The 18436-nt window shown below is 37.1% G+C and overlaps 1 protein-coding gene and 1 pseudogene across 5 annotated transcripts; both read left to right on the top strand.

Annotated features, from left to right (window-relative positions):
- Positions 1 to 6691: 6691 nt before the first annotated feature.
- Positions 6692 to 11357, top strand: LOC126583685 (uncharacterized; annotated as a pseudogene).
- Positions 11358 to 13792: 2435 nt separating this feature from the next.
- On the top strand, positions 13793 to 18217 carry LOC126583656 (translation factor GUF1 homolog, mitochondrial-like). 5 transcript variants are annotated; one of them, XM_050248124.1, is made up of 12 exons: positions 13793 to 14219; positions 14749 to 15508; positions 15648 to 15804; positions 15940 to 15994; positions 16249 to 16316; positions 16389 to 16493; positions 16592 to 16663; positions 16843 to 16956; positions 17224 to 17364; positions 17459 to 17518; positions 17603 to 17812; positions 17943 to 18217. In XM_050248124.1, the coding sequence occupies exons 1-11, from the start codon at positions 13881 to 13883 to the stop codon at positions 17766 to 17768; spliced, it is 2037 nt and encodes a 678-aa protein (XP_050104081.1). In that variant the 5' UTR covers positions 13793 to 13880; the 3' UTR covers positions 17769 to 17812; positions 17943 to 18217. The 5 variants fall into 5 exon arrangements, with proteins under 5 accessions (XP_050104081.1, XP_050104083.1, XP_050104080.1 ...); XM_050248126.1 differs by having other exon boundaries at positions 17902 to 18217; XM_050248123.1 differs by having other exon boundaries at positions 17891 to 18217.
- Positions 18218 to 18436: the final 219 nt, after the last annotated feature.

Raw genomic sequence — 18436 nt, 5'->3', positions numbered from 1 at the left:
AATAATAAAAATGATTTGAAAAATTAATCTATCTTAATGGAAATAATAATGATTATTAAAAATATATATCTCATTTTTAGAATATATTTATAAAAAAACAACTTTATATATTATAATTTGAGTGAGACGATACCGCTGCATGATACCCCGAGAATTAAATTGCTCATTTTGTTCAAGTCTACATGATGATTTCCCTATAATAATAATGTATATTATTGAGATAGCAAAAACGACATAAGGACGTAAATAGTTACGTACATTTTAGGGAAAACAGACAGAATCAAGATATTCCAAATAGTATAATATAGCAGTTTTATTCCAAATAGTATAATATAGCAGTTTTATTGACTCAATAAACCAATAAATATGTTATATATCTTTGAATTCTTCCAATATGAGTTAAGTCTGCTAAAAATTAAGTAACAAAGAGCTGATATACAATCATGCATGACGACAACTGCGTTCATAATAATCCACAAACAATTATATATATATATGAAAGGAATAAACACCATGTGATGAATTTCGTAGACGGATGTAATAGGTAATATAAAGTCTTATTTTATCAACATCACCATCCACATCGCCTTCAACTATATATTTCCTCTGTCATCAAATCCATAGTCTTTTTGTTAGTTAAAGCAAAATTTCTAAGGCGTATTCTATAATCTACGATAATATTACTCTCTATTTTTCAAGCTTGTTCTATTTATATAACTAATAACTACTGTCCTTCCTTTTCTGGGATATATAGTTTCTCTCCAGATATTGTAACACTGTAAGATTAAAAAAAGTGGAGGGTTTGATAATAAAAATAATTGAAAATATAGAAAGTAGCTCAACCTTTTGTAGACGCATTCTCATGCTGTTCTTGATGTGTGACGACACTCAAACCAAACACGTAGACGCCACATATTAAATGACATGAAACACATGTAACTGTTTGATTTTTATACATGAGCCAACTTGCTTTGATACGATAACAAGTTGAGGTTTCACTATATATGAAACCAATTGACAATAGTGCAACTCTTTTTTTTATAGGAAAAAAAATCAAATTACAAAAAGAAGGCCCTAGGCAGCTAAAATTACAAAAATCACAAAACCTAGCATATTTCACCTCTAAAGGAAGAATCTACCACCAAATCACATTAGAAGAGGAAGACCAACCCACACAAGCATGAGCATCCGCCAAAAAAAATGTTTCACAGTAAATGATTGTTGGACCTAGATTTGTCATCCCTCGTTCAAGTCGAGGGGCGCACTTCCAAGTCGGCCCGTTCGAGGTCGAACACCCCGAATACACCCTCCCATTTGAGGTTGAAGACCCCGAACGCACTTCCAGCCGGCGTAGCTCACTTCCAAGTCGGCCTATTCGAGGTCAAACACCCCGAATGCACTTTCAGCCAAGTCGGAGGAGCTCACTCTCAGCCGAGGTCGGACGAGTGCAAGTCGCGGTCGCGGTAATCAGCGCAAAATTAGTGTTAGTGCACATGATAAAGATACCAAAGGAAAATTGAGTTTCAAATTTCAAATTTTCAGCATCAAATATGAGATCAGATAAAAGTCAAACCTGCATTAAATTGGTGACGATCAAGGCTGAGAATATTTAGTGACGGACGTAACTGTTTGATCATGAATATCTTCGACTACTAAATATATGACCTTCTAGGTCATTGTTAGAGGTCACGGACGAACACATTCAACTTATCGTTTTAGTTTCTTTGCATCCCGCGTGTTTTTTTCATATTTTTCTATTCACAATGTAGCCCTACATAGCTTTCTGTTTCAAATTAGTTTTTAATTCCCGTAAATTATTTTCTCGCTCGCAGTGTAGTTTTTATTTTCTCGCACCTAGCCTAATTTTATTTTCGCGCATTTAGCGTGAAAATTATTTTTGCGCCCTTATAGTAGTTTTATTTGATTGCAATTTATTTGGGCTTTTTAGCCAAAATGGTTTTTGAGATTTGCATAACTCTTCACTTTGGTCACCTGAGATTTAAAATCGATAGAACTGGTTCCTGAGTATGTCCACCGTCAATCATTTTGGTCATTTCATGAAAAATCTCTGTTAAATACTACCAAAATGACAAAAGTACCTCAAATTTTGTCAAATGAATTTATCCCCCCACCTTTTTTTTTTTATTAAATTGAGGGTGTTTTTGTCATTTTCATTTTTATTAAATAGAAATTTATCATGAAATGACTAAAATGATTGATAGTGGACAAACTTAGGAACCACTTCTATCGATTTCAAATCTCAGGACTAAAGTAAGGAGTTATACCATTTTGGTTAAAATGCCATTTATTTTCTTGCAATTTATTTTGTCGCATTTTATTTTTGCACGAATTTATTTTCTTATAATTTACTTTCTCGCATTTTATTTTATCGCAATAGGAGTATTGTAACATAATTACTTATCAATTCAATCCATTCAACTAGTTCTTTTAGGTTGATGCAATTCCCCTTTCCATACATGCCATCTTACCACATCAACCACTAAATTCATTTAACTGCACTTTCACGAATAACACTCATTCTAAAGTCCTTGCACCCAAAACACAGAGAAACCTCGACCGAGATGTGTTCGTTCCCAATCATTTGAAAGTAGTTAGACAAAGGTGCAACTCACATCTTTACTGGCTCAACCACCAGGCCACGAGTTGGCACACCCGCAACAAAATAGAAGGACCAAGAGATCCCAAAATTCTCGGACCAAGAGATCCCAAAATTCTTGGCTTGTTGGCCGATACCCATTTTGAGACCAACAATGTGACTCAAGGAAATGTCATGAAAATTGCAAGCCAACTTTTAAGTATAGTACAAGGTGGAGATATGCCAAGAGGTAGATGTAGCCCCATTAACTCCCTACTCCTTATTAACGCCTAAATTCTTAATTTTTCCACTACCATCTCGATCTCAAAGATACCACTCATATTCTACCACTTAGTATTACGGTTTAATAGTATTCATCTTTACTTGTAAATGAGAGGTCTTAGGTTCGATTCTCATTAAAGACAAATTTGAACCACATTATTGCTAGCCCATTGTGAGGCTAAGCCCATCCATTTCCCCTTAGTGTAGAGAATATTGTTTGTTTAAAATAAATAATAAAAAAATAAAAGAAAAAGATATCACTCATATTCTAACAACAACAAAAATAAAGCTGAAAATTATTGCGTACACATCTGTGCCTTTTGGGAAATCTTTTGTGTCTCCACACATCATACGTAGATATTAGGGTACGTGACTCTGTTGGCCCTAAAAACTACCAAGCCTACGTGGCGTGCAGGTCGAGTAATCTATAAGCTAACTATGTCCTTCGATGAATGCGGGGCGTGCCAACTCGTCGGCCGAGCTCGGCCGAGGAGTAAATTTGTTGATGTTGCGTTGGGTGCGCGGCTGACTTCTGCGTCTTGCGATTGCGGCCGAGAAAGGAACACGTCTCGGCCTCTTGGGCTCTCAAACCTGAAGACAAGGTTGCTATTCTTACGAAGTTCACGAGTCGCCGTCGTCGGATTCGGTCACCGTGATGTTATTCGTCAGAGTAAACTCTCGCCGAATCGACACCAAAGTGTAAGGGCACAAATACTCAAAGCGAATATAAGTCTTAATAGTGAACGTGGTTCGACCGTCTGAATGCCGAACTCTAAATCCCACTTGGGAGTATCCAATCATAAAATAACTCGGCGTGCAATGCGCCGAGCTCAATAAACCGTAACACCTCACTTCGCCGAGAAGGCTAATGAGATGACCTCAATTAATAAGGATTCGAAAATCCTTCTCGACCGAGACTTGGATAGATAACCAACCGTCCTCGCCGCAATGCTGTTGATGCTAACGGAAGATACTGCGAGACCGGCTGATTCTACGATGACAGAGTTATCTATGCCGACTTAAGATATCACCGGTTGCTTTCACAGTGCTGTTGATGCCAACGGAAGATGTGTCAGCAAAAAGAGAAAATAAAAATCTCAAAGTTGTTGAGAGAATTTGCGCAAGGCAGTTGTATGTTGAATTGGAGACCCCTAAATGATGCACTGCCTCTGTATTTATAGGGACATATACACGTTGGTTGATAAGCTGATTGTTGGAAATGTGCCCTAAAACCAATCATATGATGATACTTTACGGACATTTCACAAAGTTAAACTAATGTAGTTTAAATATAAAGGGCAAAGATTATTGTTTGAGCCGTCTCATATAAATGTTATATGCTTAAACGATAAGTCCAAGGAATATGTGATTGAGAGAATGCAATCTAAAGAAGTTAGATTCATGAGACCATTCTTTCGTAAACACATCCTAAACGTTCCTGATCATAGGATTGCCAATTGGGCATTGACAGTCCGTTAAGATCAGTACGTGATGTGTCTTCTCTCAGGGAGAGTGACTAGTTTCGAGTCATTGGTGTGTGTGACATCAAGACAAGTACGTAGGTGCTCAATAGAGAATGAGTTCACTGAACACGATCAACGAAGAGTTCTCATATTCATGTCACATGAGAACTCATGGTTGGGATAATAAAAAGTAGTCCTTTGACCTGAGGCATCATAGTTGTCTTATGGTTAAGTCCTTGATCTTTGATTATGTCAAAGTCACTCCATCAGGAGGGTGTCCACGACATAGTTGGGGTTAAGCCACTTAGCTATGGAGGCAAGTGAATGCGCAATAAGGGATCTCTAACCTTCAAACCCTTTTGAGGGAGAATACTCTATGATATGATTAAGAATCTCTGATCAGAGTATGAATGAGATTTAGGAAGTCATTCCAAATCACATTCAAGGTAATCATATAAGCACACGAATCACATTGGATAATAGACATGAATAAACTATCAAACCAAACAATGTGGTCAAGAGTATTGTATTAGAGAAAGACCGTATTGCATTTGTAATCCTAAACTGAATAGGTTCTCCACCTCTTCTGATTAGCTTGGGTAACCATGATATGCTGCTAGGTGTCACTCATGGTTTGTGGAAGCCCTAAACGTGTATAATCACTAAAGGGAGAATTGAAAGTAAGTTTCAATTCACAATCGGTTTGAAAGAGTTCTAATCGCCCACTGCCTTGCTAAAAGGAACCTGATGGATCGTACACCGTGTAAGGTAAAGATTGAAGAAATAACGGAGATGAGTAAGAATAATTAAATGGTTTAATTATTTATGGCAAGGATTAATTAATATGTTAATTAATTAAACGAATAAGTTCGTTAAAGACCTCGGGATAGTTTTGGACCTTAAGGCCCAATGGGCTTCGAACGTCAAGTCCATTGACTTAAGTTGTATGACAACTTAATGAATAATGATTCACAAAGGCCCAAATAGTCCAATGAATCCCTATGGCCGGCCATTTAGAGATGGAGTGGGTTTTGGACTTATTTACAAGTTTGCCACTCCAATGAATTAAGGTATAAATATGACTTTATAGCCAAAATTCATTTAGGGTTTCTTTTGGAGAAATGATGAGAACACAAAGCTCTCTTTTCTCTCTAAAGAGGCCGGCCACCCTAGAGGAAATTAACTAGCAATCTTGCTTCCTCTAGGTCACTCATTTCTTCATCAATCCATCCTTGTTGTGGAGACTTAGAGGTTCTCAATTTTGGAAACTTGGAGAAACCTATTTCATCCATCCAAATCCATAGATCTAAGATGCAAGGAATGAAGGCCCTCTCTTTGGGTGATTAGCCTTTGCTTATGCAAAGAAGAATCTACAAAGGTATAATTTCTCAACTCACTTTGATTTGAGTTGAGTCTTGGTTCACCAATCTACTAGGCTTTGAATTTCATGGTTAATGTTTTGTTTTTTAAGTGCATGCAAGCATGATTCCGCCTTTTAATTGTTAATAGCATGCTATAGATGTTGCTTAAATGAACATGTTTTTACAAATATTTCCTTCACTGATATATGCTTCTGCCATGTATTAGGACTCTTCCACAAATTGCGTCAGATAATCCTTATACTCCTATGACTCTGAACTTAGCAAAAAATGCAACCAAATCTGATCCTTATGCTTAGTCTTATCAGTTATCACATCCCAAGATAACCTGCGCGCTTGGATTGGTTCAGATAATGCCCATCAAAATAACCACCATTATATATATATATATATATATATATATATATATATATATATATATATATATAATTAGGCATAGGCATGCAGGCTATATGGTAGCGTTTCAGACGGCATGCAGGCCAAGTCCATCATCTGACAACACCTTAGCCTACTTAGGTCTCCTAACTCACCATTATCCAAGCCTTGCAAATCCCATGCTATGCGTCATGATAAGAATCCAAGCCAAGTTGCTCTAACCCACACGGTACACTGTTAACAAATCCAAGTTAAGTCGAACTGTTCTGCCTGTCTCTACGGGGATATAATTTGCACCCTATTTATCCTATTCAAGAATATGTCAAGATAATTTATATTAAAAAAATAATTATTATGATAAAAATCATAATATTATCTTTTAATAATAACAACATTATCTTCACTTTTCCATCCAACGGTTGGGAGCTATGCTCACTCAACGGCCTCGATTGCACGAGCCGATGGTGTAAATTTGAGCCTAAACAGACTCATAATTAGATATCGTAATCTATACCCTTGCGTCTGTAAGAGCATATATATAGTACTATGGCTATCTAGCTTAGTTATCTCATAGACAGTACTGATACATAGTTATCTCATATACAGTACTGATGCATACCAGACACTTACATATATGGCAGCTTTTAAATCCCACAACCATCTTTCAGCCCTTTCTCTCTTCACCATTTGTCTACTTACCACCACAGCCAGTGCAAATCCACATGTGCAGGCCACACAAAATTGGTTAAACCACGGCGGAGATCTGTACAATAGAAGATATGCCAACAAGGAGACCAAGATCAACCCTAAAACAGTTTCCAACCTAAGCTTGAAGTGGGAGTTCTATGCCGGCAGAGACATAACTGCAACACCGGCAATTTACGATGGTACTCTTTATTTTCCGTGCTGGAACGGATTCATCTATGCCGTTAAAGCTTCCGATGGGTCTCTTGTTTGGGAAAAGAATTTGGAAACGTTAACTGGGGTTAATACCACTGGTCGGGTTACTAATGTCAATACAACAGTCTCAAGATCAACTCCAACAATTTCTGGTGACCTGTTAATTGTCGGAATCTATGGACCGGCTCTTGTCATCGCTGTGGAACGGTGGACCGGTAAGCTCGTATGGTCGACGTTGCTTGATCGCCATTCTGCAAGTGTCGTAACCATGTCCGGAACATACTACAACGGGTGAGTCATATATATCGTTAATTCATCGGTGTTTGTAACTAACACACTATTAGGCCATTAGAATTATCATTAGTTATGTGTATGTGTGTGTGTATATATGTTTTTAGGTGAATTAACTTATCAAAAACATAAGTTAACATGTTAAGCTCATGAACCACAAAGTATATAAGTATCAAAACTACAATTTGATAAACACAAGAATCAAACTGACGTGGAGAAACAGTTGGAGCTATAATGCATTCTTCCATGTAGAGGTCGATGATGATGAAGCCATCAATCTTCTATATCAATCTTTTTCCTTATAAAACCTTAATGCTCAAATCAACAATAAGCCTTTGTTACAATCCTTATGAAGCCATCATTCTTACATGTTCAATCCACATTTCTCCTATATATTGGAATCCAAGTAGAACACTGACAAGAAATCCTTGTCCAACAATGAGTGCAAAAACTAGGATGGAAGCCGTGTTACAATCCTATAACGTTTAGAATAACTCAAAACACTTTTTTCTATTATACTTCTTTGCATCAATTTAAATCATAATAATCGGCTATAATATGTATTCTCATACTCAGGTGATGTGTATCACTATTGCGTATGAAATATTGATAAAACATTACAGCTCTAAAATTCGTCAAACTCATTATTTTTAGGACCGTTGTTGACACTAAAAAGTCATTATGCACTTCATGTGCAAAGATATAAGGAGTTCAAATTAACCTTTTCAGAATGTAAATAACATTCTCTTTTCAATATAAGAAGGCGAAAATTTTGAACTAGTTGACTGACATCTCTCATTTTAACGATGTCTATTTTCTTATTAGAGTAGCCTTATATTGGTGTTGAACATGATCTTGAACTAAGAACTCATTTGAAAGTGCTTTTGGTAAAAAAAAATTTGACACCAATGTTTAGTAAAAATCTAAGTGGATTTTGGAAAGACACTTTATATGCTTCCTGGAAAAAGCACATTACCACATATATGGTGTTTCATCCAAAAGACACTTTTGAAATTCAAAATTAATTTCACCAGAAGGTTTTCTATTATTTAAAGTTCTTCTAAACAGGCCCTAAGTCATTGTAGAACGCAGGGTCGGTGGTTTTCTTTAAAGCAATTAGTTGGCAAAAGGTATATTTGCTCTATTTTATTAGTAAGTTATCTGGTTCTTGCTTTGCCAAAGTATAAAAATCAAGAAAGTCAAACTAATTAATAACTTGCCAAGATCTGGATCACGGTGTACTTTGTGTATATAGATAAATCTTGATATTTTATGTCTCATTTCGATGCGTATTTTAAACTCAACGAAAATGTTTTTTTTAGCACAACGATGCTTGTTTTATTAGCATCCTAAGATATGTATAAATTTTGAATAAAATATTCTAGTTAAATTCGAAGACTTCTCAAAAAGAATAACTCTGAAATAAATAAATAAAATGTCAACTTGGCCAATTTAATAACCACCATCGAACAGATCTTAGCGTGACAAGCATAAGAATACTAATAGCACTACAAAGTTAAACAAACTTCAATTCCGGCAATTAGAAATTCAATCATTTCATAAGCTACCACAAGAGAGATTTTGCACACAAAATCATCAAAACAACCAGTAAGGAAACACTCTTTGAGTACAAGCAGAGTCAGCTCCAATAACTGCAAAAGAAATAAATAGTGGCCCTGCAATAAGGATTTTGGGCACAAAACAACCAACTAAGCTACCAGTTGTATCATGATAAACCACATAGACATGAACAAAAGACACAAGTCTAAATATATATATATATATATAGCACGGGAAAAATCGCACTATAATATAGAAAACCCACATCACAAAAATTTAGCCCCCATCTCTTGCCGAACCCACTACCCGAAAAACCAAAGTGAGAGGAGTTGTGGAAAAGAATTGGATTGAAAAGGGACAAAAACATGGAGAACGCAAATTCAAGAGGAAGACTTAGTCACCACAAAGGGGACTAGTATTCACCACAAAAGATTAAAAAAATAAAAAGATGGAGCAGAGGAGAGTGGAGGGAAGAAGGAAAAGCAGAAGTGCTTCTCCTTCCTCCTCCGACGACTTTTGCAATAGGTTTTCTCTGGAGGCCAGAGTTTTGCAGGGAGAGTCAACGAATCCATAATTTTTGAACAAGATTTTGTTCATCATGAATTTGAGGTTCCTGAAACTGTGAACTATAAATTTGAAAATAATCTAGCTAGTACTGCAGGAAAAATGTCGAAAAATGGTACATGTAGCTAGTGATCATTTGTAATATTTATGAAATGCTTTTACTTTTTACAGGAGTTATTACGTTGGAACGTCGTCGCTAGAAGAAAGTGCCAGCGTTGGGGAATGTTGTACCTTCCGTGGCAGCTTTGTTAAATTAGATGCAAAATCCGGTGCCGTCCTATGGTACTGCCCGATAATCATGAAACCACCGGACTATATTCCGGGGCAGCTATTTGGGGCAGTAGTCCATCCATCGATGTTCATAGGAGACATGTGTACATTGCTAATGGGAATGTGTACTCAGTCCCTGAAAATGTAAGCCAATGCCAAGAAAATCAGAACAATTCAACAGTACCCACTCGTCCAGATGCGTGCGTCGAGCCCGAAAATCACGGCAACTCAATCCTAGCCCTTGATTTGGATGGTGGCGATATCAAGTGGTACCACCAGCTGGGCGGTTACGATGTATGGTTTGTTGCCTGTTTACTTGATCCTTCAACCTGCCCCACTGGACCAAATATTGATGCTGATTTTGGAGAGATGCTCAGAACTTATGTGAATGGAACCAAGCGAGATATAGTTGTTGCTGTGCAGAAAAGTGGGTTTGCATGGGCTTTGGATCGGAATAATGGCAGCCTTGTGTGGTCTACGGTATGCTAATTGGCCTTGAACTCTCTTTTTATTTTATAACGGCTTCATTCCAATGGAGGAACTAGGATGCATTACTTGACATATATATCCTCAATGATAATACTTACTAGGGCAAAAATTTTAGACCATAACCCTTAATGGTGAACTTGAGACCTAGTACACTTGTTGAGCAAAATTCTAAAAGATTGTTTGATAACAAATTTGTCTTTTGTTTTTTCATTCTTACTTTATCTGTTAGTGATAGAGGGAAATATTATAAGAAAAATAAAAGATGAAGAAGAGTGGGTGAATAATGATGGGAGAGATATGTAGAAGAAATGTAATAAAAGGCAAACACAATTAAAACGAAAAAAAAACTATTTTAAGTTGTTTTCACGTTTAAGATTGTGTATTCATCTGATTTGTTCCTCTCTCTCCCAAGCCCCTTCTTCTTCATTCATTTTCTCCTTATATTTCCCTCTCTCCACCTGTGTTAGAGCTACCCCGTTAGGGTTCTACTTATACTTTGATGACAAAACTATCTGTTTTGCATTCAACGATCTGTTAATTACATGAAGTAACTAAACGGAAATTGCTATGATATTACGTAGGAAGCCGGGCCGGGTGGCATTCGCGGAGGAGGAACTTGGGGAGCAGCTACTGACAATAAAATAGTCTACACTAACATTGCAAATTCTGATGGCAAAAACTTCACTCTTAAGCCATCTAACAACATAACAACTGCGGGTGGATGGGTGGCAATAGATCCTCGCACCGGTAGAACTCTATGGTCAACTGCTGATCCTAGCAATGCAACTTCTTCTGGGCCAGTTAGTGTGGCTAATGGTGTTTTATTTACTGGATCCACAAATCAAACAGGACCAATATACGCGATTGACACCGAAAATGGAGAAACTTTGTGGTCATATGACACCGGAGCAACCGTGTACGGTGGCTTATCAATAAGTAATGGGTGCATTTACGTTGGCAATGGATATGCAGTTAATATTGGATCCTTTTCCCCATTTAACCCTGGAACCTCACTCTATGCCTTTTGTATTACATGAACCTCTCCATTAAATAGCATTATTTAAACATAAGGTAATCAAACCATAATGGTAACTGTGATCGATGTAAATGTAAAACCAAATCAGCTTTGTCTACTATTTTGGAATATAGAATATATATTTATGTACAGACGTATGAACATTCCTACTTACTAATCATGTTGGGAAATAAGATTAATGTTAAAGGCCATGTGTTCTGTATATACTGCTGAGGTGCAAAAGCGGTCTATTCATATTAATTCTAGTTATAACCTAATTTAAGTATAATACTTGCTGAAAAAAAATTAAGAAATCAGGTCCCCATATTCTGTAATAATATTTTCTGTCAATGCCCTTCATAGCACACTAGCTAGCTAGTTTGGAGAGTTGACTTTAATTTTTTTCTGGCTCTCAATAATACACAAAACTTTTAATTAGTAGCTTATAAACTCTGCTACAAATTGATAAACCGATATTTTAATAAGACAAATTATTCCTTAAGATACTTATAGTGCGAGCTGGGCGACTCTTCAGCCCAAAAAATTCGGGGGCACCAAAATTATTTCGGGTGTTATATTCATATATAATTTCATAAGAGTATAAATTTATAAAATTTGGTTAAATGATAGAGAAATTTAAAAGTTTAATTAGAACTAGTGGTTTATGTTGTTTAAAATTAACAGCAAAAGAGGTCCCAGATTCAAATCACTATATGTTTATTTACTTTCTAATTTTTACGAATTTCTTTTTATAAAGGTATAAATTTATAAAATTTGGTCAAATGAATAAGAAGTTTAACTAGAAGTGGTGGTTCATGCTATTTAAAATTAATAAGGAGGTCATGGGTTCAAAATGTTATGTGTGTTTTTTTATTTTCAATTTTTTAGGAATTTCTTTTCATAAGAGTATAACAAGGAGGTCCTGGGTTCAAAATGTTATGTGTTTTTTTATTTTCAACTTTTTAGGAATTTCTTTTCATAAGAGTATAAATTTTTAAAAGTTTTGGAATGGTTTCTGTTGTTTAAAATAAATGCTATGTGTTTTTTTTTCTTTCCATTTTTTACCAATTTCTGTTTGGTTGTTAATTTCTTTTTAATTGCTAGCTAGTAATTAAAACTGCTTATGAACTATAAACGCACTAAGATTAGAAAATAACTTGACTTCTTACCTTTTTAGTGTGTTTCTAACAAAAGCTTCAGATTAGAAAATAACTTGACTTTTTACCTTTTTAGTGTGTTTCTAACAAAAGTGTCTCCAATAAAAATACGTATGAGCATAAGCGTTCCCACTGAAGTCATGGATTTCCTTTTCTAATATTAATAACTTATGAGTCAGTCAATGGTGTTACTTGAAAATAAGAAGTTAGGAACAAGATAAGCAACACCATGTGATTCTGGGCAATTTGTGTTCTGCAATGATAGAAACATGAAATTTTTTATACCTACTTGGTACTTTAAGTAATATGTCAATTTCTAATAATCCAAGTCTTTATCTATTCACACTGTAGTTTCTGCATATGTTAATAAACAATACAAATATGTTCTTCTGTTGGCAACTTGGCATCCGAGTTTGTTATTAGTTTCATGGCAATGTTTTAATCCTTTCAACACAACATTAATTTTGTTTTAGTCCTCATCACATGTACTTTGCTAGAACTAATGAAATGGTAATCAATAATCTTTAAATCACAAATTGTTGTGTTAAATTTTATGGCACCAAATTTCAAATTGTAGGGGTTGCTATGTTGGAACATCATCACTAGAAGAAGGACTCACAATTGAACAATGTTGCACGTTTCGTGGGAGCATCGAAATTAGATGTCCGAACAGGCAAAATCCTGTGAGAGACCTTCATGCTGCCTGACAATTTCGGCAAGTTTAACGAGGATGCAGGAGCAACAATAGGGGAAGCAGCCCTTCCATTGATGTCCCTCGGAACCTTGTCTTCGTCGCCACGTCAAACCCTTACTCAGCTCCTCCGCGGATAACTGAATGCCAGGAGAAGGAAAACAATCAGACAGTGCCTTCTCATCCGGAGGCCTATATTCAAATTTATGAAGAACTATATTCAAATTTGAGTGCCAGAGAACGAACATATTGCTCTAACTGACATGAAAAACTATATTCGAGCTTGAATGCAAGAGAGCGAAGATATTGCCCTAACTAACTGATCTAATCCACATATAGTAATTATGTTGGTCAAATGACTCAAATTTCTTCAAATTTGAAACCAAAGACCTGTGGCTTGAAGAAACTAATTAGGGCACCCTTCAAAACTTACCAGACTGCGTAAGAAAGAGAGCAGCTTTTATCCACTTTCCTAGAGATCTTCCCTTACAATCGACCTTGGCCAAGATGAGTGATTTTCGCACTTCCATTTTCTCCTCGTCTAACTCTTCTCATTATTTGTTAGCTGCCCAAATTAAGAGAAACTAAAAAAAACTGAGAGTGTGAAAATCACTACTATCAAAACGTAACATGTACAGGGACCAAGTAAAAAAAAAAAAAAAAAAGTTGGCTACACCAGCCCAGTCAACCCAATTGAACGTAACTGGCCCAACCCACTCAATCCTAACCAAAACGGCGTCGTTCTCCTATTAACACATTCGCCAACCGAAATTTCAGAATTTTACCTCCGCCGCAGAGGGCACTCGTCGTCTCTGCTCCTCCTCCACAGAGCTCCTTAAACCCCCCAAATGGGTTTTCTCAGAAGAGCTTCCAAAACCCTGAAACCCTCCAAGTACTCGTCTTTGCTGCAGAACAACTCGCTCTCTAGCGTTTCCAGACGCAACCCACTTCGAAACGACTTCGATTACTGCCGTTTAGGGCTGAGCCATGCGTTTTGCTCCTACTCTCGCCAAAACAGCAAAGAGAACGCTGTAGATTTGAGCCAGTATCCGACGGAGAGGATTCGGAACTTCTCGATAATCGCGCATGTCGATCACGGCAAGTCTACTCTTGCCGACAGGCTTCTGGAGCTCACTGGGACTATCAAGAGAGGCCATGGCCAGCCCCAGTACCTCGACAAATTGCAGGTGTAATACCAATCTTTTTAGAGAGAGAGAGAGTGTGTCAGGAGAGAGAAAATGAGAGATGGGTTTTCTTTGGAATGTTGTTTGGTATATGGGATTGGCTTTTTTTGCTCAATGAGCAAGATAATTTGGTTTGCTAACAATTTTTGTGCTTAAAGTTCACCTTTTTGGTTGCATTTGAAGCTCTTGCATTCTTTTCATAGTTCAGAAATGAGAACTTGAGAGAGAGAGAGAGAGAGAGAGAGAGAGAGAGAGAGAGAGAGAGAGAGAGAGAGAGAGAGAGAGAGAAAGAGAGAATTGGGTATTCTTTGGAATGTTTTTTGGTGTATTTTCTGCTTCTATGAATGTATGAACTTGTTAATGTTGTTTGCTTGCATTTGAAGCTCTTCTCATACTTTTCGTAGTTCAGAAACGAGGTGCATTTACAATTAATTTTGCTTTGTATCTCAGCTTGTCGATTTTTGTTGTGGAAAATTGTTTATATTGTTGGTTCTAGTTTATCTGCTAGTCATTTTGATTTGGGGTTTATTAGGTGGAGAGAGAAAGGGGAATTACTGTTAAGGCGCAGACAGCTACCATGTTCTACAACTACAAGCAGAGTTTTAACAGTACGAAAGACAACGATGGTGACCAAAAAGAACAGGGCTTTTTATTAAATCTGATTGACACGCCTGGTCATGTGGATTTTAGCTATGAAGTATCAAGATCTCTAGCTGCTTGCCAAGGTGCCCTTTTGGTTGTTGATGCTGCACAGGGTGTTCAAGCACAAACTGTTGCAAACTTCTATCTTGCCTTTGAATCCAACCTGACAATAATACCCGTTATTAACAAGATTGACCAGCCAACTGCTGATCCTGATCGTGTTAAAGCTCAACTAAAATCAATGTTTGACCTTGACGCCAGTGATGCTCTTTTAACATCAGCCAAAACAGGCCAGGGTCTTGAGCATGTCCTTCCCGCAGTCATAGAACGCATTCCACCGCCTCCTGGGAAGAGTGGTTCACCCTTACGTATGCTTTTACTGGATTCATACTACGACGAATATAAAGGAGTTATATGCCATGTTGCAGTTGTTGATGGCATGCTGCGCAAGGGGGACAAAATTTTATCTGCTGCAACTGGCCAAGGTTATGAAATTTTGGATGTCGGGTTCATGCATCCTGAGCTAACTCCTACTGGAGTTCTTCATACTGGACAAGTGGGGTATGTTGTTACTGGTATGCGCTCGACCAAAGAGGCGCGAATTGGAGACACACTTTATCATAATCGAACCACTGTTGAGCCCCTTCCAGGTATATGCATCACGTTCTTTTTCTTCACCTGTAGATAGTTTTATTTCCCGAATCTCCTTTAACGGAAGTAATAGAAGCTCCAGAAGGAATGTCAAAACCTAGCTCACTTTTATTGTCACTGATAGTGATCAACCTGTAGGGTTCAAGGCTGCAAAACATATGGTATTCTCTGGTCTTTACCCTGCTGAAGGATCTGATTTTGAAGCACTCAACCATGCGATTGAGAGACTGACCTGCAATGATGCCAGTGTAGCTGTTGTCAAGGAGAGTAGCACGGCACTAGGTATGGGTTTTAGGTATGGCATTTACTACTAATAGCTCTTCTTTTTAACTTCAAAATAAAGGATTTGGCTTCTACCACAGGTCCACGCTTTATATTCAATAAGCTTCATATGAAGTGGACATGTTATGCTTACTGTGTCCAACTACAGGTGTGGTTTCTTAGGATTACTCCACATGGATGTTTTTCACCAACGGCTTGAACAGGTAACGGTTGTAGTTTCTGGGATATGTTAAAAGAATTTTTTTCTTAATGGAGGTATTAGTCTGTGTGCGAGAACAATAGAAATGATTTCTTCCCTTTATTTGTGAGAAAAAAGAAAACTATAAGATATTTTTTATCAGAAAAATTTTGTTTAGAAAAAAGGAATCATCATTAAGAACTTTGTGATTTGCTTGTTTCACAACTTTCTTGTAGTGATTGACAAAATAAGAATTCATGTCTCTCTTATGGATAATAGGAGCATGGAGCTCATGTTATTTCTACCATTCCAACTGTTCCTTACATTTTTGAGTATTCTGATGGAAGGTATGTATTTAATGTTATTCTTGTAAGATTGTCTTCTTGTATGGTTTTTAAATAATGTTGATTCTGGTCTAGCAAACTTGAAGTTCAGAATCCTGCCACATTGCCCTCGAACCCCAAGCAACGAGTAACAGCTTGTTGGGAACCCACAGTTCTAGCTACCATCATTATTCCTAGTGAGTAAGCTCTCACTCACCCTTAGCATGTTTTTTTTCCCCTCTCAACATTGAGGCATTTCTTCATCCATACTCCAGAAGTAATTTGTTCTCCAATTGAAGGTATGTGGGGCCTGTCATCACCCTTTGCTCTGAGCGGAGAGGGGAGCAGTTGGAGTATTCATTCATAGACAGGTAATTCTTCAATAATCATTGGGCCAAATTGGCCCTTTGTTTTGGAGGGGTTTCACCTTCATCACGTTTACTTTGCCACTCATATTTTGTTATAGTGGATTAGTGTTTTCCAAATGATATTGTGAACTCATCTCTATTTGTGATGCTGATTCTGATTCTGTGTAGTTTGATGCATGCAGTCTACGAGTCTTTATGAAATATCGCTTGCCTCTGAGGGAAATTGTTGTCGACTTTTACAATGAATTGAAGAGTATTACATCAGGATATGCATCATTTGATTACGAGGATGCAGAGTAAGTTTCAGGCTTTCAGCCCACGCCTCTCTTTCTCTATTTGGTTGATCCTCCTAGTGTAAAAGCTTGGTAGGATCAAGTCCTGATCTTGATGATTTAAACTCAAAGAAGAAACCACAGCGATGTTGCATTATATTGTTGTAATTTATTTTAAGCCTTATGCTTGATTGCAATTCATGATTCATTAGGTGTAATAGACAAGTGACGACTGTTGTTGTTTTTTATTTGATATGTCCTGATGCAAATTTTTCGTTGAATGTAATATAGATACCAACAATCTGATATGGTCAAACTTGATATCCTTTTGAATGGACAACCGGTTGATGCAATGGCAACAATAGTTCATAACTTGAAGGCGCAACGTGTTGGTCGAGAACTGGTGGAGAAGTTGAAGAAACACATAGACAGGTCTGTTTATCTATAGGCTATACTAAATGGTAAATTCTGAATAATTTTTTGTTCGATTCTTTCTTAAGCAACTCAAAGTTTTGATTCGGAGCAGGCAAATGTTTGAGATAATAGTACAAGCTGCAATTGGCTCAAAGATTATTGCAAGAGAGACGTAAGTACTTGTTAAATTTTTGTTTGTCATGTTATAGCTCTTGAAACATTTACCATTCACCTGAACTTCTATGTGTGTTTTTAGGATATCTGCCATGAGGAAAAATGTTCTGGCCAAGTGTTATGGTGGAGATGTCTCTCGAAAGAAGAAGCTGTTAGAAAAGCAAAAGGAAGGAAAGAAACGAATGAAGCGTGTCGGTTCTGTTGATATACCTCAGGAGGCATTTCATGATCTACTAAAGAGTTCATAGAAAGAAATCCAAAATAATAGCGTACGTCTGTGACCGCCAAATTGGTAATTACCGTTTCTCCTTTCATGCTCCACAAGCATTATAAGATTTTGGTGTTTTACGGGACTAACATATTGTAGCAGCGGCACTTCAGCAGCTCAGCGGCTAATCCACTCCTTGTTTTATGGTCGTCAGATGAAAGATTGTTTTGCTAATCTCCAGGGTGAGGAAATAACTAGGGAACAGGTTCGTCTCATGATTTATGAAAGGTTCAATGTGGGGAAAAACCACTTGTGCGGTCGTCAATGATAGCTTTGTCGTCGTTACGGTTCACGCAGAACTGAATTGTAATACGTTAATGTTATAGGTGCTGATAAATAACAACACTTTGTGGTTATTTGGTGGGAATTGAAAGCTTGTATTGGAAAAGAACCCTCTTGGAATGGAAATTTCTGAATTTTCGAAGTTCAGTTCTGATCTTGCGATATATACATAAGATGCCTTTTATTCCAGAGATTGTGAGCCGTTGTTTGCGCTCTGTAATCCTACGCCTACAGGAATATTATATGCAAACTTGTGTTTTGCTACAGTCAAATATTCATTGCAATAACTGCGGATAATGTCTTTGCGAGGCATATTGTGTTGCTAGACTGTCAATCTGAACCACGCCATTGAACAAGAGTTTACTT

Source organism: Malus sylvestris, chromosome 9 (genome assembly GCF_916048215.2).
Source record: "Malus sylvestris chromosome 9, drMalSylv7.2, whole genome shotgun sequence".
NCBI lineage: Eukaryota > Viridiplantae > Streptophyta > Magnoliopsida > Rosales > Rosaceae > Malus > Malus sylvestris.
The sequence above is the reverse complement of the archived record's forward strand: the minus strand, read 5'-3'. Positions and strand labels throughout refer to the sequence as shown.

Coding starts and splice junctions, on each gene's coding strand:
- LOC126583656 (XM_050248124.1), top strand. CDS start 13,881: ATGGGTTTTCTCAGAAGAGCTTCCAAAACCCTGAAACCCTCCAAGTAC. Junction 16,317..16,388: donor TTTGAGTATTCTGATGGAAG/GTATGTATTTAA, acceptor ATTCTGGTCTAG/CAAACTTGAAGTTCAGAATC. Junction 17,519..17,602: donor AAGATTATTGCAAGAGAGAC/GTAAGTACTTGT, acceptor GTGTGTTTTTAG/GATATCTGCCATGAGGAAAA.